The sequence below is a fragment of the Poecilia formosa genome, unplaced genomic scaffold (genome assembly GCF_000485575.1).
Source record: "Poecilia formosa unplaced genomic scaffold, Poecilia_formosa-5.1.2 Scaffold930, whole genome shotgun sequence".
In the NCBI taxonomy this organism is placed as follows: domain Eukaryota; kingdom Metazoa; phylum Chordata; class Actinopteri; order Cyprinodontiformes; family Poeciliidae; genus Poecilia; species Poecilia formosa.
Window position 1 is genome coordinate 49,241 of NW_006800869.1, and position 23,584 is coordinate 72,824.

Here is a 23,584-nt window from a genome sequence, read left to right on the forward strand (position 1 = left end):
AAACAACTAGTAGCTCAGTGTTCCAACATCCGCAAACGGCAACTCGGCAAACGGCAACTGCTGTCACAACTTGAGATTGACGAGGTACAATTACAACGGCTGAGTGAAGTACCATCAGAAAGTCTCATTGAAGATGTGAATGCAGCATTGAGAACAATCCCTACCAACACCATAACAGAAACCAATGAGCTGATATACAACTCAGCATCAGTGATCCTTGAGATGCTTGGCTATAAGAGCAACCATGAGACCCAATATCCATCATGGAAAAGACGGTTAGAGGCTAAGATCAAGATAATAAGGAGGGAAGTGAGCCAACTGTCAGAGCTCCAAAGGGGTGCAATGAAAAGATCAGTACCCAAGAGAGAATGAAGCCAGGAGGATTAACCGGCTCTTCTCCACCCAACCAGCTAAAGTATACTCTCAATGGCAGGGTAATAACAACAGAGCAGACCCACCAAGGCTGGAGACTGAACAATACTGGAAAGGCATATGGGAAAGGGAGGCGTCCCACAACAGCAATGCACAGTGGCTAACCTCTCTACAAGAGGACCACAGCAACCTCCCTGAACAAGGCCCGGTAACCATCACTGTGGCAAATGTCCAAGAAAGAGTTTCGGGTATGAAAAAATGGACAGCACCAGGACCTGACAGGGTCAACTTTCTATATCTTTAAAATGATAGTGGCACAAAAGAAAATCTTTGCAGCACAAACCAGCACAAACATAGCACCAATGACACCAATTTTGTTTGATTTCATAAAAGTGGGGGGCTGGTTGACCTTTACACTTTCATTAATATCTTCAAAGCCAAAGCAGCACAAACGAAAATTTTTGCTGCACAAACCAACACAAACATAGCTGAGTTGAATGACACCCATTTTGTTTGATTTGAAGAATGTGGGGGGTTGTTTGACCTTGGATGACCTCTAGAAACATTTCTTTATATCTTTAAAATGATACCGTGTTTCCCCGATAGTAAGACACCCCCGATTGTAAGACGTATCGGGGGTTTCAGGGGGGTCGGCTAATATAAGCCGTACCCCGAAAGTAAGACATATGTCTTACTTTTGGGAAAAAAATTGTCGAATTTTTTGTTTTAACCATAAAACAGAAATGAGTGGCGCTCATTTGGATCAGACGGAGGCGGCAGATGCGGTGATGTATGGAGAGGGGGACGGTGCGGACGTGGGCAGGAGGCGGCGCGCAGCTAGATGAGAGGGAGGCGGCAATACCCCCGTGTATCTTACTTTTGTGTTTCCCCGAAAGTAAGACACTTTCGGCAGTGGCGCAACTGGACATTATTCAAGTGGATGCGAAAACATAAATCCCCCCCCACCCCCCGGGAAGGACCGTCAGGATGAAGGAGCGACGCTCTTCCCCCCCCGGGGCGAAGGTGCATGAAGTGTAAAAATTGTTACATTTACCAAGTAAATGCGAGAGGTGAAGGAGCGTGAGGCGCCCTGAAGTGTATGGGAAAACATAATCGGCGCGTCGCCCCCTCCAGGCGGGGTTTTCTCGCCCCCGCTGGTGCTGCGCCCCTATGCGTTGCATACGCTGCATACCCACTTTTTGCGCCTCTGACTTTCGGGGAAACACGGGGATATTGCCGCCTCTCTCTCATCTAGCTGCGCGCCGCCTCCTGCCCACGTCCGCACCGTCCCCCTCTCCATACATCACCGCGTCTGCCGCTTCCGTCTGATCCAAATGAGCACCGCTCATTTTTGTTTTATGGTTAAAACAAAAAATTCGACAAATTTTTTCCAATATAAGACATACCCCGAAAATAAGACATAGTGGGGCTTTAGGGGATAAAAAGAAAGAAAGTCACTGTCTTACTTTCGGGGAAACACGGTAGCAGCACAAACGAAAATGTTTGCTGCACAAACCTGCACAAACGTAGCACAAATGTTTGACACCAATTTTGTCTGATTTGAATTGAAGAAGGGGGAGGGGCCAACTTCACTCAGGTGAAGGACTTTTATAACAAAGCTACATGACACATACATTTTTAGTTATTTAAATTTGAAGTTCTGTTTCCTATAAATAGTCAGAAGTTTACAAGCTACACAAAACTGAATCCTAAGTTTAAATATTTTCTAATCTTTTCTTGCTACAGTGGTGATTTTAAGTCAAAGTTGAGCAAATACTTGCCACACTGGTCGTTAGAAGTTTCCTGTAGAATTCTTCCTGGAAGGGATCGTCTGTGTGTGTGGATGTGTTGGACTTGTTTATCCTCTTTGCCGTATCTACGTTTCCAGTGAACAACCCATCATTTAAACAGAAACGTGGCACAAACAATAATGTGAACATTCCACAAAGGTGAATCATCAACTGTCAGCACAAGAACAACTTTCAGTTTGTCCAGATACTTTGTTTCAACACTTTATTAAATATATCCTCATAAGTAAGAACTACATGTCATTTCAGGACCATGCAAACCAAACCTTAAAGCAATGTAATTTTAAATGCTTTAATTGTATATTCATACTCTTATAAAAAAGTCAAGAAAAAAAATCTTATATACAGTATTTCTATTTTCATAAAAAATGAACTTTTAAAGCAGAATAGTGCTATATATTGTATACTTTTCCCTAACCAAGTTGTCATTGATGTATCATTTTCAGAATTGTAAAGCCAATGAAGAATAATAATACTTATAATAATAATACAGAGCAGCATGAGAGAGCATACAGAAACACTGTTTTAATAAGAGAAACCACCCAGCACAGCCAAAATGAAGTGCCTTTAAGTGACATTTGTGGTGAGTGGGAGCCATGCTGTATGTAAATTAAATTGTATTGAGCATGAAAGGGAATTTAAAAAGCAGACACTCTGGGACACAAGAAGAGTCACAGTCATGGGACAGTAGGGTTTTTTTCTGCAAAAAAAAAACCTTCCAACAAAGGTTATAAAAAGACTGAAGCTTTCAAACTCCTCATAAACCATTTTCTAAATGGATATATTATCCATGTTCAGAAAGAATTTTTTATTTGATATTTAAAGGATTTTGCATTTCATCACATAAGTGTAGAGTAGAAACCTCCATTTGAATATCTTTAAGTGCTTAACTGGCAGAAGAGTAGCAAAGTAAAGGAGAACTAAACTGTCAGCCTGAAAGCTGCCAAGCTGGTTTATGCTCATTCTAGCAGCCGCTCCCTTCACAACAGCCACAGCAACAAAGATTAAACGTCTCTGTGAAGTTGTTACTTGAAAAAGTTATGTTCTTCATAACAAGAGAAAAATTTAGTGGCTGGATTTTCAAGAATATAATGATCCTTGTGATTTTCCTACAAGGTAAGAAATTATTCTATTAAAGGTCAAAGTGTTGGGATAATTTTTAACCTTTTCTATTTAATAACCTCTAACAGATTGGTCATTGTGTACCTGGCAATTCACTGGTGTTGAATAACAATAAATAAATTTATCACACTGTAATATTATGCTTGGCACTAACAAGGCATGAAACTGTTAAACTTTGTTGTTCAGATATGTAATTTCTTACTAAAACTACAGTATCAGCCAGCATGGCAACTATTTTATACCTTTAGAAGCTTAACAATAATAAAATATAAATTAAAGGCATTATTAAAAAAGACAGTTTTGCATCATGATCACTTTAGATAGTAATAATTTAACCCTACAAACTATTTTTGGAAAAATGGATTAACTAATTGAATCATGCAGAGCTTCGGTAAGTATCATTACTCCATGATAGTCTACAAGTTGTGTACCATTAGGTAAGAGATGCAGCAGATCCAGTGTAAAAAAGCAATGATCAAACAATGATCAATAAATTATAAAATAATTAATTGAATTTCTGAAAGTTTCAGCTAAAGATGAAAGTCAATAAATTATTTGAGGGAAAGAGTTAGAAAATTCCTGATACTCAGAATGGTAAGCACAATCAACCAGATTCAACATTCATTGTAAAATATTTCTAACTCAAATATAGTTTAAGGCTTCAAAACAGTCACATCCAAGATAGCTGCCGGGCAAGCATGTTTGTGAACGTCTGTAAACAATTAAGTGGAAAGTGGACAAAAACTTTGGATAAAACATCTTGAAAGACTTCAGATTACTGACAATTGAATGGAGAAGGACAGTAAGAAATGTCCAAGAAGAAACAAAAGCAATCTTTCAAACAATTGGAGGCTTGTGGACTTAAGCAAATGGAGATCAATCAAGAGGCAATAGAGGATGCATCTTACAATAGTTTGTTTCAGCTCTTTAAATGCAGAGTTAGATGTGCTACATGCAGATTTTAAAAAAAGGATGGATGGAACCAAACACTTCTAAGAAACAAATGTAAATAGATATCTTGCCATGTGACCAACTGACACAAAATTCATGCTGCTACACGAGATGTACTGTTCTCAATATTTTTAATATTTGTAATATTAAAAAGTATATATTTTTTCTGTCTTAGGAGTGTTTGGTTTGGCAATTTGTTGACAGTCCTGTGAACCTCCGAGCACTTGAGGAGGGATCGGTGAGAACGGCTGGCCAAAATTAGCGTTCATAAATCGGATCAACATTGAGCTAGGCGCCGCTTACTACGCGGAGCTCGAATATCCAATATCCAACTTGAAAACAACTTCGCTGCGGTAGATTTAACGGCACAAACCTGCACTAACAAAGTAGCCCTCTTTGGTTTGTTTTGGAGCAAGATGGGGGGATCCATCTTGTTTTGGAGCAAGATGGGGATAAGCAAGATGGTCATCCATCTAGGGGGGCAAGATGGATGACCTAAAAAATAATTTTTAATATCTCAGAAACCAAAGATGCAGAAATGAAAATTCTAATGGCATCTAATGGCAATTTGCTGGATTTTTTTTACGTGGGTGGGGTTTCTGTGACGCTTATTAAAAACTCAACAGACACGAAATGTCAGTTACTAGAGCCACATTAGCAGCATTGAATTAAATCTACCGTTCGTTGCGCATCTCTGCGTAGTGCAGCAGACTTAACTGATCATGCAGGGCCTGTCCAAGGCTGTATGAGGCCTTGAGCAGAATTTGTCTTAAGAGCCCAACTTGCTGCTAAAAACATCAGCACCTCTAACAACTTCTGTGTTAGATTCAGTGAAATCTTGGAGAAGGGGAGAAGTTTAATTGGCCAGCCTAAAAAGCAATACGTTATATATAAATGTAAATTCCCTTCTCACCCTCCGTGGGTGGTCTCTTTCATCCTCTGAGCTCGGGTCCTCTACCAGAGGCCTGGGAGCTTGAGGGTTCTGCGCAGTATCTTGGCTGTGCCTAGAACTGCACATTTCTGGACTGAGATGTCTGATGTTGTTCCTGGGATCTGTTTGAGCCACTGCTCCAGTTTGGGGGTGACTGCCCCGAGGGCCCCGAGGGCCCCGATGACCACAGGCACCACTGTGGTCTTCACCTTCCAGGCCTTCTCCAGTTCCTCTCTTAGGCCCTGGTATTTCTCCAGTTTCTCGTGCTCCTTTTTCCTGATGTTGTGGTCACTTGGTATTGCTACATCCACCACAACGGCTTTCCTCTGCTCTTTATCCACCACCACAATGTCCGGTTGGTTCGCCATTACCATCTTGTCTGTCTGGATCTGGAAGTCCCACAGGATCTTAGCTCGGTCATTCTCCACCACCTTTGGGGGTGTTCCCCACTTTGACCTCGGGGCTTCCAGTCCATATTCTGCACAGATGTTCCTGTACACTATGCCCGCCACTTGGTTATGTCGTTCCATGTACGCTTTCCCTGCCAGCATCTTGCACCCTGCTGTTATGTGCTGGACTGTCTCAGAGGCCTCCTTGCACAACCTACACCTTGGGTCTTGTCTGGTGTGGTAGATCTGAGCCTCTATTGCTCTGGTGTTTAGGGCCTGTTCCTGGGCGGCCAGGATGAGGGCCTCCGTGCTGTCCTTGAGTCCAGCTTTCTCCAGCCATTGGTAGGATTTCCTGATATCAGCGACTTCAGTTATTTGTCGATGGTACATCCCATGTAGGGGCTTGTCCTCCCATGATGGTTCCTCCAGCACCTTGTCCTCTGTTCCCCATTGCCTGAGACATTCGTTGAGCACATCGTCCGTTGAGGCTTTGTCCTTGATGTATTTATGGATCTTGGATGTTTCATCCTGAACAGTGGCTCTCACACTCACTAGTCCTCTACCTCCTTCCTTACGGCTCGCGTACAGTCTCAGGGTGCTGGATTTGGGGTGGAACCCTCCATGCATGGTTAGTAGCTTCCGAGTCTTAACATCCGTGGCCTTCATCTCTTCCATTGGCCAGCTAATTATTCTGGTAGGGTATCTGATTACTGGTAAGGCATAGCTGTTTATTGCACGGATCTTGTTCTTGCCATTGAGCTGGCTTCTCAGGACTTGCCTTATTCGTTGGAGGTATTTGGCTGTGGCTCCTTTCCTTGTGACCTCATCGAGGTTGCCATTTGCTTGTGGTGTTCCCAGGTAGCTGTCCTCAATTTCTGCTTTTGTTGTCCTCAATGTCTGGGAGTGAAACCCCTTCTGTGCGGACGACCTTCCCTCTCTTTGTAACCATCCGACCACACTTCTCTAGTCCGAATGACATCCCAATGTCAGTGCTGTAGATCCTGGTGGTGTGGATCAGTGAGTTGATGTCTCGCTCGTTCTTGGCGTATAGCTTGATGTCATCCATGTAGAGGAGATGACTCCTCTACATGAGGGGCCTATGCAGAACAGCAGTGGGGACAGAGCATCTCCTTGGTATATGCCACATTTGATGGACACTTGTGTGAAATCTCATATAAAGTATATAAAACAAAAACTTTGCAAAGGTATTGGAGTTTTAAACAAAGTAAAAATATTTTAGAATTTTCACACTCCAGACTTTATATTATTCATTTGTTGTTCCATATCTGACTTATTGTATGGAGGTTTGGGGCAACACGTATAAAACTAACACTAAGCCTTTGTTTGTGACACAAAAAAACACTAATAATTTTGTACAAAGTGATTCCTAGAGAATATACAAATAAATTGTTTATTCAATCAAATATTTTCAAATTGATTTGGTTCATTTAAACATTTCACCAGTTACATTTAAAACTAGAAAGGCATTATTGCCATTTAATTTACAAAAGTATTTTTTGTCTTAAGCTCAAGTGACAGAAATAACTGAAGGAAGTATGATTTCAAAAGTAGAATTGCACAGATTACTTTAAACAAATGTGTATTTTGGTGCATGGAGTCAAATTATGGAATAGTTTGAATCATGATTTGAAAAAGTGTCCTACTTTAAACCAAATCAAAATACTCTATACATAACCTCCTGAGAACAGAAGAAAAAAGTGTCTTCCAATGTCTCTATTTATGTGATTTCCTACCCAGATAGCAGAGAATGATTGAATCAACGTTGAAAGTGGTCGGTGACTTGTATGTTGAATCAACATTAGGGTTTCAACTATAACTGACATTAGATCAATATTGATTCAACCATCATCTGAATGTGGATCTGCATGCAGGTTTGGGTTGATTTTATATTGAATGAAAGGTAAGGATTAATGTACATTTTTAGGTCTGATAGGTCTACATCATAACATGCCACTAAAACTTTCTTCTCTGGTGTTAAACACTATTTCTTTGGCAGATGATGGGTAAACTGTGTACAAAAGGTTTAAAAATGACAACATGGGTTTGATATAACATTATTTAAGAAAAGAGGGACAGATCTTTAAACATATTTGATTCCTTTTTGACTGTCAAAACAACAGTATGTTGTCCACAGAAGAACAGAGTCCATGAAAACAGCTGAAAAACACAAGAATAAAAGTGAGGAAGGTGCCGATTAGAAAGATGATAAACATTTGAAAAGTTCTGAAAAGTTCTGAAAGACATTGAAAGATTAAACAGTGTACTGGTTACAGGTCTGAGAACAAATACAAACCATATAGTTCCCAATGTACACTCTCTGTTAAATTAATATTTATCTTAATGTTTACGTATACAACTACATTTACCTAGAAAGCTGCAGTATAGTGTAGCATTTATGAAGCTGCACTCATGTTAAAATGAGGGAATCCATCCATTCATCCATCTATCCATTTTCTGCTGCTTATCCGGGTCGGGTCGCGGGGGGAGCAGCTTCAGAAGGGAGGCCCAGACTTTCCTCTTCCCAGCCACTTCTTCCAGCTCCTCCGGGGGAACTCCAAGGCGTTCCTAGGCCAGCCGAGAGATATAGTCCCTCCAGCGTGTCCTGGGTCTTCCTGTGGGCCTCCTCCCGGTGGGACGTGCCCGGAACACCTCACCAGGGACTACGAACCGCTCCAGCGAGAGATGCAGATCACGTTCCGATGAAGCCAACAGGACCACATCATCCACAAAAAGCAGAGATGCGATCCCAAGGCCACCAAAACGGATCCCCTCAACACCTCGGCTGAGCCTAGAAATTCTGTCCATGAAAGTAATGAACAGAATCGGTGACAAAGGGCAGCCTTGGCGGAGTCCAACTCTCACCGGAAACGAGCCCGACTTACTGCCGGCAATGCGGACCAGACTCTGACACCTGTTGTGTAAGGACCTGACAGCCCGCTACACCCCTTCCCCTCCTCTCCTCCTCATCAGCGCTCTGGGTCAGAGCATTTTATTACTGAGCGGGGGTTATCACATTTTAAATTAAGCACCATAGAGGATAGTCGGTCCTGATTCCTTTCTGTACATTTTCTTACTTGTTCATAACAATTCTCACTGACCGTTTGTGTGGGATATATTGACACAAAAACATCTACAACGTACTACAAGGAGTGGAGCGGTCCACCCCTGCTATTTACATGAGTGGGATGACCCAAACACACAGCTGCTTCGCTGTTGGCAAAAGATGTTAATTCAATGTTGAATTGCCATCATGTGCAATCTGGGTACAGACAGGAATCACAACTCAATGTTGTCAACACATAGTGCTTAAGTTAAAACGTGATTAACCCTCACTTAAAATTATGACATGACATGTCATGACAAAAAATAACAAAAGGAACAAATATTTGACTCGTCTACCCTCTTTCCATAAAATGTGGTTTCTGGCAGGTCGGCCATTTTGATTTAGGAAACAAAGGGACTTCTCAGTATGCAAACCTGACACATCTCTCGGAAGCCCATGATGTCCTCTAAAGAGTACTATAGGGCTAGAAAGGGTAACTCATAGTATGAACAAAAAATAAGCTTCAACAAAATGTCCATTATAATGGACATAAGTGTATGGGCTGGTTATTCTGTCTTAAACACTTGCATTAACAATGAGGAGAATTATATATTGTTAATGAGGAGAATGATACATTGTTTGTAAGTTTCAGTCTTCACTTTATATATAACAGATTTATTTTGCAGTTATTGAGAATGGGGGAGGTTTTTGTATACGTTTTTTCTTCTTCCTGCTCCTTTTCACTCATGTAGCTGAATTGTTACAATGTTTTGTACATAAGTGATGTGATGTGTTTTGTTGAATGAATAAACCTATTGATTGATTGACTGAATCTCAGTGTTCCAGAAATTGCCATATTGTAACATATAACACAGAGCTATGAGGAGTACCAGTTAAATTTAATGTAACTGATATCCCACCCCATGCTGAAAGCCACCATTTCTGCCCAGTTCATGTTCTACTTTTGAAGAGCTTTCAATGCCACAGTTGTCAAGTATGCTAACATCTTATTTGAACAACTTGGGTTCACAAGACATTTTAAATATCAAACCTGCTGTCCGTGGAGAAACTGACTAACACTGGTATGAATGGCTGAAGGCGAACAGATAATACATGACTGGTGATGTACATACTGCTTTTACTTTTCAACCAAATGTCAGAAAACATGGCTTTGATTGTTTTTTGATTATTTGGCTTGCTAAAATATTTTTTTGGCAATATATTGCAATATAATAAGATTCTTGTATAATTAAACAATATTAAACATGGGTCATTTTGTATTGTAGAGCAGTGACATTGGCACACGTTCACTGCTGATAGACTTTGCTAAAAGAGTGTCACAAATATTAGCAATTAGGTTTATTGGCAGAGAGAAGCTGGTGTGACTTCACCTATAAGTCCACACTAACTTTCTAACCAAAACATTGAGAGATCTCCTTCCTATATATGAACACCTCAAGCTGCATCATCTGAGCCCATAGCTAAAACTTTCACTTAAGTGATTTTTGGAGAGCATTAAATCCAATAAATATAATTTATGTTTTTTCTATATCCTACAAAATGCCATCTCATCCATGGACAGTAGTACAAATATAAGTAAGAAAATAAGTAAGTGTCAGAGTTTAATACTGAGCTAAAGACTCACTTGACTTGTTAATTGTCTGTTTTTTCTTTCCTTTAAGCCCCCCTGTATTCTTTGGCGGTTGGAGAAAATGTTATTGAGGGAGCAGAATCAGTTGTGCTGCCATGCAAATACTTGGGTGTTTTACCAGAGCGAAACCCCACAGTGATCTGGAGACGCTATGATCTCAAACCACAAATTATCCATCTGCGGCGAGAAGAAGATGATCTTCGTGGACAACATATACGTTTTAGTGGGCGAACATCAATGAAATCTGATGCTTTAGATTCTCTTGACTTCAGCCTGACCCTGAGAAAACCTCACCTCTCTGACAGCGGTACCTACACCTGCATCCTCAGTGATGACAGAGAAGAAATCAGAGTGACAGATGTTCAACTGCAGGTTGAAGGTTAGTAACTAATTTTAAAGTAATACATGTTGATTTTTTTATGTTTACTGGCCATTGAAATGTGGTCACATGTGACTTTCACATGTGACCACATGAAAACTGCACATGTGGTTCACACAATTTTTCACATGTGAATGATGTGAATCACATGTGAAGGCACATATGTGATTTTGGAACGTTTCATGGTAAAGTCCCATGTGATTCCCATGTGATACACGTTTTCACTTGTGATCACATGTGAAAACATGATTTTCAAGGGATTTTTTTTGTAAAGGCTGTGGCAGCACTACGTGGAGCTCATAAAAGTTATGAAACTTATAAGTTCTCCCACCTCAAAAATAGCAACGCTATACTGGAAATTTTACCAAGGAAATGGTAGATTGATTGAAAGAGTGAGAGCTGAGCAGCCAGAGGGAAAAAAACTGGGTAGCTGGCTCTCTCATTTTTTTTCTTTGCTAGACCTCTCATATTATGTACTTGCTGCACTGCTATGTTGGTAGGTCCTCCCTCATACTGTAATGAAGGAGTTGAAACATTTATGACTGACCCATTGCTATAAAATACACATATAGAAGCACAGATGATTTGTGAAGGTGAGTAATGGATCAAGGTAGAGACAGGAGTGGAAGTTGCTACAGGGTCCAAAGTCATGGGAGGAAGGTACCAGGAGTAGACACAGGGAGACGACATAAGGATCCAGCGGAAAAAACGACACATGAGACTATACACAAAAGATCAATCAACAAAATGACAAACGGCTGTAACCAATTTCCAGGGAAACTATCAAAAAGATGTTCAAGTTCAGTCTGGTGGCGTGTTGTGCAGCCGGTGGAAACCACAAAGAGGATATGGCCTCCGGCCAGACGGACCATGGAGAACCCATGCAGGAGGCCGGCAGCATTGATGCAGAAACCCACTGGAAGACAAGGTTCAGGAGGAGCCGGAAGCACTGCACAATGAGCAGGATCTTTCCTGGAAATCCTACTCTGAATCTGAGGACCAGTCTGAGAGTGTGTCGGCACAAGGGTTGCCCAACCCTCGCTAAAGGAGTGCAGGATGTCGTGAGCTGGTTGCACAGTACAACATCTATTCTGGCATCCTTTCTGCCATAAAGGCTTTCAGTCACCAAGAAACTCAAAACTGACAGTTGTGACATCTGAGACATGATTCCAGAATTAGAAATAGGTTAAATAGGTTAAAAATGCTTTAAAAAAACAAAATCCTCCTACACTGAAAAAAGAAAATAGTTGAACCAACTTAATTGAATTTCTTCAATTGGTAACAAGTAATTAAATTAAGTTTATCCAAGTTAATTTATTAATTTGGATTAACTTGACAATTTTAAGTCAATCTTATGCAAATCATTTAGTTTGCTTCACATAAAGAGCTAATCTAACAAAGGATTTTTTTTCCTTAAAAAAAGGTTTTTTGGCTCAGGTGGCCTTCATTTGAGAGTAGTTAGACAGGAAGGTGAATAATGAGAGTTAACACATGCGGCAAAGGTCATCGGGCCAGGAATTGAACCTGCGACAGCCACATTGTGGACGAAGACCTCCTAATAAGAAAAAAAAATTGCTCCACAGAAAACAAAACAGCCTTTTTCTTTTATGAATAAGCCATGGTTCTACATTAGTGAGAGAACTGGACAATAAAAGTTAAATGTACTGCAACTTAAAAATTTCTTAACCCACACCAGATCGGCTGCATGCTGCTCATGATGGACACTCTGCCGATGTCCATTATAGGTGCATTCACACTGCAGCCTGAAGTGACTCAATTTCGATTTTTTGGCAATACCGATTTTTTTTGCCGGGGCCGTTCACACTGCCAGTAAATGCGACCTGTATGCGTTATGCAGTGTTAACAGGCCAACGACCTGAAAGTGTCCCGCATGCGCAGCAGAGGGCGCAATAGCTTCAGCGTTCTAAGTGTTCTGCCAACTGTCATAAAAAGACAGTTGGCAGAACTGCCAACTGAAGTAAGCAAACTTGCTTGCGGAAGTTTGCTTACTTCCGCAAGCAAACTTCCCATGTTTGCTTGCGGAAGTAAACATGGAGGCTAACGGTGGAGCTTAGCTTACATGTTTGAAGTTGTTGTCCGGCCGGAGCAGCATATTAACTTAATCCTCGTATAATCCATCATGTTGTTGTTTTTCTTCCTGCTTGCGTGTATCAGGACGCATAATAGTGAGATTTGTTAAGAATCAGTGATGTTCAGTTTGGATGAATGCGACCTGGACGTTAGGTCGGATACGAATCGGATACGTATCGGATACGGGTCACATTCGAAAAAGAATCTGACCTGTGCTGTTCAAACACCCATGAAAAGATCAGATACAGGTCACATTAAGTCAAAAAAAAAAAAAATCGGAATTGAGTCACTTCAGGCTGAGGGAGGGGAGGCTTAGCATACTGTTAGAATGCGGGGGGTTGTGGGTTAGAGGATTGCAAAAGGGGGTGGGGGTCTGGAGGTCTGATTGTACACTGACACCCCCCTCCCTCTTCCGTACATCCGTCCCCAGCTTTGACAGTAGTAGGAAAGTATTCTCAAATCCAAAACTTGACAGATATGCTATTTTACTTATGTAATTATGAGTAATTATATAAATAAACATTACTGATTTACTGTAATTCAGTAATGTGTCTACCAGAGAATTCCTCTAGTCATTAACTTTCATTAGAGCCCTCATTGATGACTGTATGTCGAAGCATTTAGGAGTTACAGGCATTTGAAATGTGTATATTTGAAGTTTGTATTGAAGTTTGTAAGTCTGTTGTCTAAGTGTGCCATTTGGAGTTTCCAAATGGCACACTTGGACAACATCTGATATGCAGATACTGATAAAGATACTGTACATCCTCAAAAATAAACATGTCCAAAATGACATTTATTTTTTGTGCTATTTTGATCATTCTTGAAATCCACAAGCAGAATACTTTATTCTTCACATTTATTGTATTTTCCAGTCCATACATTCAACATTCAACATGCATTTACAAGAAACAAAAATGAAAAATCTGGGTGAAGCAAAGATTTTATTTTGTACTACAAACGTAATAGCTACAAACTACTTACAGTGTTTTTGACTGCAAAAATAGAACATTTAGCTTACCATCTTCATAAAGAGACCAAACGTTTGTATGTACTCCAAATTGTTCAAGAGCAGTAGCTGAATTAAATTGGGTATACCTTTTCAGGCATTTTTAGGGATTTTGGGGGCGAGGGCTAATGGGTTAATATTAGAGATGTGCCGATCAGGTTTTTTCCTGCCGATACCGATACCGATCACCCATGATGGCCGATACACCGATACCGATCACCGATACCGATCACATAATTATTATTTATTTATTTTTTATCATAAACACTACCGGTTACATTATGTGGAAAAAGGAACCATGAATTCACCTTAATTTAGACAAAAACTTGTTTTTAATAACTTTTTCCAAGAAGAAAACTAAACAAAACAGGCATTGTGCAAATTGTACTGCTATTGATAATACTACCTTTAACAGACTGATAACATATGAAGGCATAAAACCTCTCAACATTGCCAAAAAGTTCAAGTATAAAACTTAACATTCAAAGGCAAATACAGGATCCATTACAATAAACAATCCAGAGTTACTGAAAGAAAACTTCCTGATAGCATGGCGGCTAGCTGATTACTGCTAGTTCTGATTGGCTGTTTCTGACTGAGCGGAGTAATTATGCAGATCAGGGAGGAGATCGATTATTTTTTCAGAGATTATCTGTCTCATGTTAGGACAGCGAAAGTTTTAATATGTAGATAAAATGTATTTTTTTAGGTTAGATGCTTCAGCTTTAAGCAGGTTCGGTGTGAGAGTCACTACCAGGTGGAGCAGAAGCGAAGCTCCGTCTGTGAAATATTACTACCTGTAGCGTAGCAGCGGTTCAACAGCGAGAGCAGAACCAGCGTCTTACATCGCAGCTCGAAGACTTACATAATTTTGTTTAGCTTTCTGACCGTCATGCTAATCCGGGTGAGTGTTTGTAGCTGTGCGCTGCTTTACCTGCTGTCTGATCCTCCCTATGTCTTTTTTTACTGCAGTGAGCCTCGATGTAGCCAAACTCCGTCAAGTATGGCTTTGTTTTTATGTCGTACTAGCTTCGTTGTGTTGATGCATTTTTGACCTGCTTCAATTTTCCGCAGCAACACGCAAACTTCCCCATTCACTCAGTGCGTTATAGTTCCACATCGCTTAAGATTTGTTGCTGCGCGTTTGCGCAGAGTGAAGGAAAGAGGAGACCAGCTGCACAGGCAGGTTGGAAATGAGATGCAGGTGATCGGTATCGGCAACAAGAGCCAATGATCGCCGATCACCGATCATGCACTTTTTCACGAAAATCGGCCCGATTATGATCGGTGACCGATCGATCGGCACACCTCTAGTTAATATATCTAAGGAATCTTTAGGTTTGCAGTGAAAATTGACTCCTGTTATAGGTATTTTCCAAATCTACATAAAAGAACCAGGCAACATATGAATTTTATGGCCAAACTTTTTGAAAAGACTCAGTTTGCTGATAAGACTTGGCAAACTGCTCCTCCGGGCCGTTCACAGAGCATTCTGCCCTCTATCAGGTAGAGCAGGCCTTTTATTTGGGAAAAGGAAGAATGTAAAAGATAAACAGCAAGAGACAGATGGCAAACTCTATCTACACACACAGGTCATCTAACCCTTTTCCTTGAGAATGATTTCTCCCAAAGGTGGAGGGAACGATCAGTTCTTCTTGGAACACAGATACTTGGTACCAAAAGTATTCAACACATCAGTCAAAAAGTTTTAGCACAGACAAGAAAATCACATCACTACTGCTTAATGTAAGACTGATTAGTAATCTGAAGTAATAATGAATGATATATAAATGTAAAAACACAAAATAGAGATTTTATAGAGATACATATGTACTTTTATGTTAGGGTACTAGTACAGAGTTTGTGAAGAGGCTTGTACACATCCATACCTGAAGATCTTTCTTTAGTAAAAGTAAAATAAAGGTCAGCTTCATATTCCTTTATATTCCTGTTGCATTCAAGCAATCCAAGCTTTCAAATTACCTGGGGCCTCAAGCATAAAAGAGTGCACAGTTTTCACACTAAAACCTGAAGTACAAAAAAATTTAGAAAAATCGGATGCATAAAGCCGTCCTCATGCATGTGGCCACACACTAGGGGTTTAACGACTACATATTTTTTAAGGTCGACTACATCATGATAATAGTCGAGTCGATGTCGACTAGTCGTGATGATGTCATAGTGACGTAAGCGCAAAAACCCTTCACAACTACTTGGGGGCTTTATCAGCTATTTTCACGGCAATTATTGACACCCCCTCCCCTTCTGCCGCTTTTACTGAGTCTAGTATGCAGAATTAAAAGAGCAATAAACAAATCATTCTTCGTGAGCAGCGGAGAAAAGTTTGTTGCACAAAGTCGGGTCTGACTTTTTTTTTCCAAACACCGGCTGATGCTGATGATCTCTGGATAGCTACGCGTATAGGAGTCAAATTATCACACTGACCACAATGGTGCTGTTGGAACATCACAAACTAAACTTGTTATGAACGGAGCCCGTTTGGTTACAGTTGAATTCAACGAAGCCTCCTGTTGCTCCTCAACCCGATGCGCAGCAGGAGGCTCTGCTGACTGAGTCGGTTCGGCTCTCTGAACCGACATGCAGACGGCGGCTGAGATCGGCTCTATCAGATCCTCCGACTTAGTTTCCAGATGTAGTCAAACCATAACTTTATAAGAGCGATCTTATAAAGATCTTTACGCTCTTTAGAAGCGTAAAGATCTAAAGAGCATATTGAAGGTTAAAATCTTCAATACGCAGGGTAACGCTGATCAGTTGGGGGTAGTTGAGGGATAAAAAAAGCCCGACATCATGACACGTTGTCCCACATTACTCCAGTAGTCTTTTTTCTTTCTTTTTTTTTTTAAGGAAATTTCGGCACTAGTTTATTTCAAAGCAATCTGACTGTAAGGGGGCAGAGAGAGCGGAGCGGGGGGAGAGAGGCCTGGGCCCAGCGAATGGAGGACGGGAGTCGGACTCCTGACTACCGCGGGCTAGGGCCTTTGTATGCGGGGCGCCGTGTTAACCACCGCGCCGCGCAACGCCCCTATTGCGGTAGCCTATGCTGTAATTTACAGTTTGTCTTTGTTAAATTATTTACATTTTCATACAATTTGAGCTTTCTGACGAACTCACCTAATCCACCTTCTTTCATTTCCTTGGAAAAATCTGTTTAGTCATGTGACTGCGACTAGTCGACTGGCCCAGAAAAAAGTCATTGCAGAGAAAAGAATCGACTTGTCGACTAGTCGACTAATTGGTGCAACCCCTACCGCACACCTTTCCTTTATAAATCCTGATTTGTGGGAAATGGAGCGCAGCTACTGGTCTGCCTATCGCCACCCATAAATACATATGTACATAAGTAGAAATACCTGGAAGTCCTCCACCATGTGAAGCAGTAACCATGGCAACGTCCTTGTTTATAAAGCAGTTTAAGTATTTGTAATAATAATACATTTTAAATAAAATGTGCCCTGAAAAAGTGCTTTCAGGGCACATAATGTCACCTCACAAAAATAAAAATAACACATTTTAAAGAAACAAATTCCAAATAAATACATAAATAAAGAGATCGAGCAAATGCCTGTTTGAACACTACCGCATTCAACCGGGATTTAAAGACAGTCAGCGTGTCAGTGGGTAATGTGGATGTTTATTCTAAATAGCAGAATCATGTGTCTAAGTTGTACATTTACAGAATAGAGATGCTTACAGAATAGCATAAACAAGTAAAATTGACTTTGCACTTTTGTTTTCTCAGTTCAACAGGTGGAGGTAACGGTGCAGGAAGGAGAAGAGTCTGCAATTCTGCCCTGTGAAACAGCTGACATTGAGGACGACGACACTGTGGAGTGGACCCGCTCTAAACCAGAATTCATGATTGTCCATGTGTATCAGAACGGCAGCAACAAAGCTAAAGAACAAGACAAGTCTTACTGTGAACGTACAAGAATGAATAAAGAGCAAGTAAAGGGTGGAGACCTCAGTCTGACCCTCAGAGACCCCAGAGAGAAAGATGGTGGAGTCTACATCTGCACCATCTACAGGAAAAATGACATCGTCAGACAGAAAGTAATTCTTCATTTTGTCAAAGGTCAGTGGAGCAGATTTACATGAAGCTTATCTGTGCAAGCTGGGAAACATTTCTGATGCAATCTACAGTTTTGACTGACTGAAGAACTGCCTATACAGCACTTTGGTTTTTAAACCACTTTATTAATAAATGATAATGATGAGGTATGTTGCTGGATAGAATATTTTATGAGTTTACAGTGGAGTCAGTGTTTTCTTATTCTAGTATCTTTTTAACAATAGAAATGATCCGGTCTTTTCAAGGCTCCAACATTTATTATGTTTAAATCTAGTGAAGACAAACAAACACATTTCTTACTGTATTCCTATTAAACAAATATTAAATGAGAATAGAAGAGCTTTGTGTGGAAAAATCCAGTCTTTTCTACCAGAGGTGTGACCAAGTCACTGTGTTGCAAGTCTCAAGTAAGTCTCAAGTCTCTGTCCTCAAGTCAAGTCAAGTCTCAAGTCAAGACAGGCAAAAGTCGAGTCAAGTCTCAAGTCAGGAACCTTTAATTTCAAGTCATTTCGAGTCATTTTTATTTTTTTTAATATAATTTACAATTATACATAAAATTCAAATAATAGACCATTTGTTCTTTTTAAAATCTGTACTTATCTCAAATGATAGAACATGTGTAGCTGAACACAAAGTATAAAAAACATTTTTAAATTGGACCACTTTATTGCGCAGTTCTGTTAAACTTGATATTCAATAAAAAAAGACAAAAATGCTGACATTTCCACAGCACAATACACACAGCAGTTTTTTCCTCTTTTCTCTGACCTGTTCACTGAGTGAACATGTATTTTTATGTGTCCATGTTTGAGTGACATAAGAAACAAAACAAATATATCAACTGAACAATTAACAGAAATCTGCAATTGAAGGACACTGTATTTCAGTTAACTATTCTGCATTGCATTTGCAGAAGACCAAACTGGCCAAAATATGGAAGTAAATATGGGCCAGATATTCTAAACACAAAATTTATTTGGGACAGTCACTGTATTTGGTCTGTTTTAATAAATAAACCACATGAAAAAAAATCAAAATCATTGCAAATAAAGTAGAGTGGTTTTGAATTTGGATGTGATGGTAAAATAAACCTGTCAGGCCAAGTGGGTTAAATCTACAGTCAATTTCACATCTCAATATTGATAAAAACAGTTGGAGTCGTGACATCTCCATCCGATATTCTCTTCTTGCATGTTTTACAAGTTGCAGTTCGTTTTTTATTCGAAAGTTCATAACCTGCGTAGCCAAAAGAAATTACTCCCGGAAGCATATTCCAGCGGTTATTTCGTCTTTCGTTCCCTGAGCTCTGTAGCGTCCCCGCGTTTTTTTAAATGTCCAAATCCTGTTAATTTGATTGGTTGTGCTGCAGCTACGCACACATACATACAGAAGGAGAGAGGAAAAACAGTGATGGTCTGCGCATATTGATACGAAATGAGTGAAATTAATTAATGACGCCACTTTATAAATAATATGTTTAAGACTTTGAGTAAAAATATCAAGTCTTTTCAAGTAAACCGCTTCAAGTCGAGTCAAGTCTCAAGTCAATGGCATGAAAGTCAAAGTCAAGTCCGAGTCTTTGAGCATTTTTTCAAGTCAAGTCTCAAGTCGTGATTTTAACGACTCTAGTCTGACTCGAGTCCAAGTCATGTGACTCAAGTCCCCACCTCTGTTCTCTACTATACAAAAGCTTGTAGAAGCGGTTACAGCTATAACAGCTATTCAAGCAGAATAGTAGTTGTCGTGTTCTGCTTGAAAAGCTGTGGAAGGAATTTGTAGAACTCCCATAAGAACCCATTATAGCATTTCACTACCTAGACTTTGACTAGAGGGTTAGAACACCTTGGTTCTTTGACAACTATTTTTTGGTTAATTTGCTGCTATACCATGATTGGGATTATTGTTATATTGATCACCCAGAAGAGTTATATGGCCTGTTCTATTACATCATGAAGTGTTGCCATTCGATTAGAAATGAGATGTTCTTATTTGAATATGCCAAGAGACATTTTTTGTATTTTTACTTGCATATACATTTGAAATCAACCCCTTCCCAGTCCGTGAATGCACCCCTACCTCCACCCCTCACACCATCCCCTCTCCCCCCCTTCCCAGAGGTAGATAGAAATGCCTTTCTTACTCTGGGACTTTGCATTGAATTACAATAATTTTTAATTCATATTATAGCCTAACCCTAACCCTTACTCTAAACATAACCATTACCAGTACACGGTTAACCCTAAAATAAATGCAATTGACATCTTTGTCCTAAACCTAACCTCTAACTCAAAAAACAGAACTTCTTCTAATAAGATCCAGCTTTGGGCCCAATAAGAAGCAATTGATCCTCACAGCACAATATTTATTAAGAAAAATGTCCTTACACTGCAGCAAATAAAAGGTCACACATTGCTCACACACAAAACCTAAATCGAAACTACTCAAGATATACATAAGTGAAAGATAACAGATGACCTTGTGGAAGATCAGATCCTGCTTGTGGTCCACAAATTGAAGGAATCTCAACAGATCAACCATTCAATTAGACAAAACAGCAGGAAAGAAAGGGAAACGTGAGAGACCACTCAATACAAGTCTTTTTATCTCAGGCAACAGATCCATGGACCAAAATTCAATGAACAGATTGAATAAAACTTACAGATCCACAGAAAGAAAACACTGGTCAGATTAGATTAGATTAGATTAGATTAGATTAGATTAGATTTGACAGCATGCAGTGGGAACAGAAGAACTAAAAACAGACAAACACAGGTACGTGCCAAGAGGATGAGGATGTGGGAGAGGTGATTAATTCACTGCAGGCTTGGAAAAGGAAATATTCTTATTTTCACTGTTGTCAAAGAATTAGCTTGGCTATAAAAGACTATATGATTTATAATGAATTATACCTTCTCAGAAAATGTGCACTGTGTGATGGACTGAGCAGTAAAAGGACAATCAGCCACATGTTTAAATCCAAACAGAAACTGGGCTAAATAATAAAAAAATGTCAAAGTTGGGCCCATAAAAGAGGTCAAAGCAACAGAATTGAACTCAGACTAACTCAAACAAACAGACCTCTCTAAATGAGACAAAGGGGAAACTTAAATACTGGGTGATCAAGCCACATAGAAGACACAAAGGGGAGAACACACAAAAACCTAACTGAAGCTAACATAAGAAACTCCCATTCCCTCTCCTTAATGCTGCGTTGTGGTATGGACCAATTTGCAGCCTCCATAGGTTTGCTCCATCCCCTCTCCACCTCTTTGAAGGACTGGAGCAGCTGGCACTCAAGTAACTCAAAGCAAACAAAGGTCAAATCATGTAAAACATATAACAGTGTAAACTAAAATGTGAGCACTTATTCCAGATTACAGTGTTATATGATGAGTAGAATTCTAAACAAAAAAAAGCTATTCTGTAAATTAAATCTCATATTTAAAGAAACAAAATATAAGTGTAGAGAGACTGACTGAACTATTGTGTGTGGTGTGATTGAATGTTACCACATTTGTGTGGCTGTATCTGCAGCCATCACACACTGCCACCTGATTTGGATGTTAGCAGCCCATTGAATGACCATTATTATCAATCAATCAATCAATCAATCAATCAATCAATCAATCAATCAATCAATCAATCAATCAATCAATCAATCAATCAAATTTTATTTGTATAGCACATTTCAGCAGCAAGGCATTTCAAAGTGCTTTACATAATAAAAAAAACAGCACACATTGAATAAACAGTAAGAAAGAGAAAGAGATTTTGAAAAAAAAAGATAAAAACATTAAAACCCCTTTTAGGACTTCAGTTAAACGTCATTTAACTGGGGCTCTAACCCTCTGGGACTTTAGTCAAAAACGCCGTTTGACAAGGACTCCAACCTCTAGGTTTTTAGTTTTAACGCCGTCAACTGGGACTCTAAGCCCTGTAGAACTTTAGTTAAACGTCGTTATTAGCCCATTAAATAACTGCCTTTTAATGCCGCTTAACATCCAAAGCGGGTGCCACTGCACATAAGCACAGAAAAACACAAAGTAAGTTTCTCCAAAATAAAGGAATTTATTAACACAATACCTCAACTTTTCATTTAAAATATGAGTCAGTACACTGTACCTTTTAACTAAAGGTGAAAATGAAAATAATGCAAAACCTAATAAACTAAAATTAAAAACATAATCGTAGAAGGGCCAATAAAAAAATACTAATGCAGTAATATCACCTGTCACCATACATGTGTGTTTGAAGCCAGTGTGTTCTGACAAGCTAGCAATAAAGACTATTTAACTGTAAAATTAACAAAGAATCACTGATATTTGCATGTGTGTTAGTGATAGAACCAGCAGTTCGTTTTAGTATACTGCATATCTAGAATCAGAACATTAAAATAATTTGTTCACAGTATCCGTTCACTGGATCTGCACATTCATGCAGAGTGAAACATAGCCTCTTCGAGCAAAATCCATGTACTGCATGACTCTGGACATGCTATGACACAGCACCACAACAACTTGCTTTCCATCAGGTCTCCAATCTACACTCGGAGATTAGATGGCATGAACATCATGATTTGTATAGTATGTGAATCCCTCACACTGTGCTGTAGTATTTTGTCACAGCATGTATGGATCATGTTCTGATTCTCCGTAGAGCTACCGTGCTGGAGTGGTTCTGTGTCTCATTAAGTAAATATTTGTTATAGTTTCTGTGAATCACAAAAGGCGAATGTTCCACCTGTGAACAGATCAATTGATGAAGTGATTTGCTTCAGTTCGTTCACTCAAATGATTTGGTTGAACAAATTGTTCATCAACAATACAACACCATTGTGTATGAAAAGGTTGGCTTATCACCAAGCATGCTACTGGACGAAGCAAGGACACCAGATGGCAGACAAGTAATTTGGAGCTACCTTCCACAGAAATTTAGCAAATAGATTGATCCAAAAATAGCATTAGGGCTGTCAAATTAACGCAGAAATCACTTTTAACAGAATTATTTTTGAAATGTTCTGTATTTCCTTTCTCTATGGAGTTAATCTGTTTCTTCAAAAAAAAGAAACAGCTGCACTCTCCCTCTTCTCCATCTCTCCTCTTGCACTGATGTTTGTACTCTGAGAGCACTCAGAGCAGCTGCTTAATGTTTTTCTCCCTTAAAAGGGAGAAAAACAGTCCACTTTGTGAAGAATTACAGCTGGTCCATTTCACCTAAATTATGGTGATCCAGTGGTCCCCAAAGTTGGTCCTAGTGGCCCGGCATCACAGCAAGTCAGTGTCCAAGTCACTCAGCCGTTGTAATTGGCGTCGGGGTTGCCTGGTGTTCATTCAGGCCACGATTCTCTCTCTCGTTCATTACGAGAGTTAACTCCCCCCTGACCTTACCTTTGGGCTCCTCCCTTTTGCCGTAGCATTTGTGTTGTACCTCGTCAATCTCAAGTTGTGATAGCAGTTGCCGTTTGCAGATGTTGGAGCACTGAGCTACTAGTTGTTTGGCAGTCATTGTAGACTGTGGGTGTCGAAGTAACCATTCCACCCTCAGTCTTTGCATGTAACCCCTCTGACTAGGGTTACTTGAGTAGTAGCATTCCAACAGATCCATGTTTTCGTCTCTCGCCCATTTCCGTCTTGTTCCAGTAGCCCATTTTTCATCAAGGTGCTCTGGTTCCCCAGCACCTGACGCAGACCTTGTTTGGCCGGGCGACGTCTGAGCCGGCATATA

General features: G+C 39.9%; 1 protein-coding gene and 1 long non-coding RNA gene across 2 annotated transcripts in view; one reads left to right on the forward strand and one right to left on the reverse strand.

The window, feature by feature from the left end:
• Positions 1-3,146: 3,146 nt before the first annotated feature.
• Positions 3,147-23,584, forward strand: part of LOC103132130 (junctional adhesion molecule-like) — a gene marked incomplete at its 3' end in the record, with an annotated part of 20,796 nt that continues 358 nt past the window's right edge. The window contains exons 1-3 of the mRNA XM_007543876.2: positions 3,147-3,296; positions 10,320-10,667; positions 17,531-17,863. Coding sequence (XP_007543938.1) covers positions 3,221-3,296; positions 10,320-10,667; positions 17,531-17,863 — 757 coding nt within the window. The remainder of the gene's footprint in view (positions 3,297-10,319; positions 10,668-17,530; positions 17,864-23,584) is intronic.
• LOC107835027 (uncharacterized) lies at positions 17,883-19,009 on the reverse strand. Its single transcript, XR_001660856.1, has 3 exons — positions 18,231-19,009; positions 18,161-18,167; positions 17,883-17,893 (listed from the first exon to the last, which is right to left on the reverse strand). It is a non-coding gene; the product is annotated as an uncharacterized LOC107835027 (long non-coding RNA).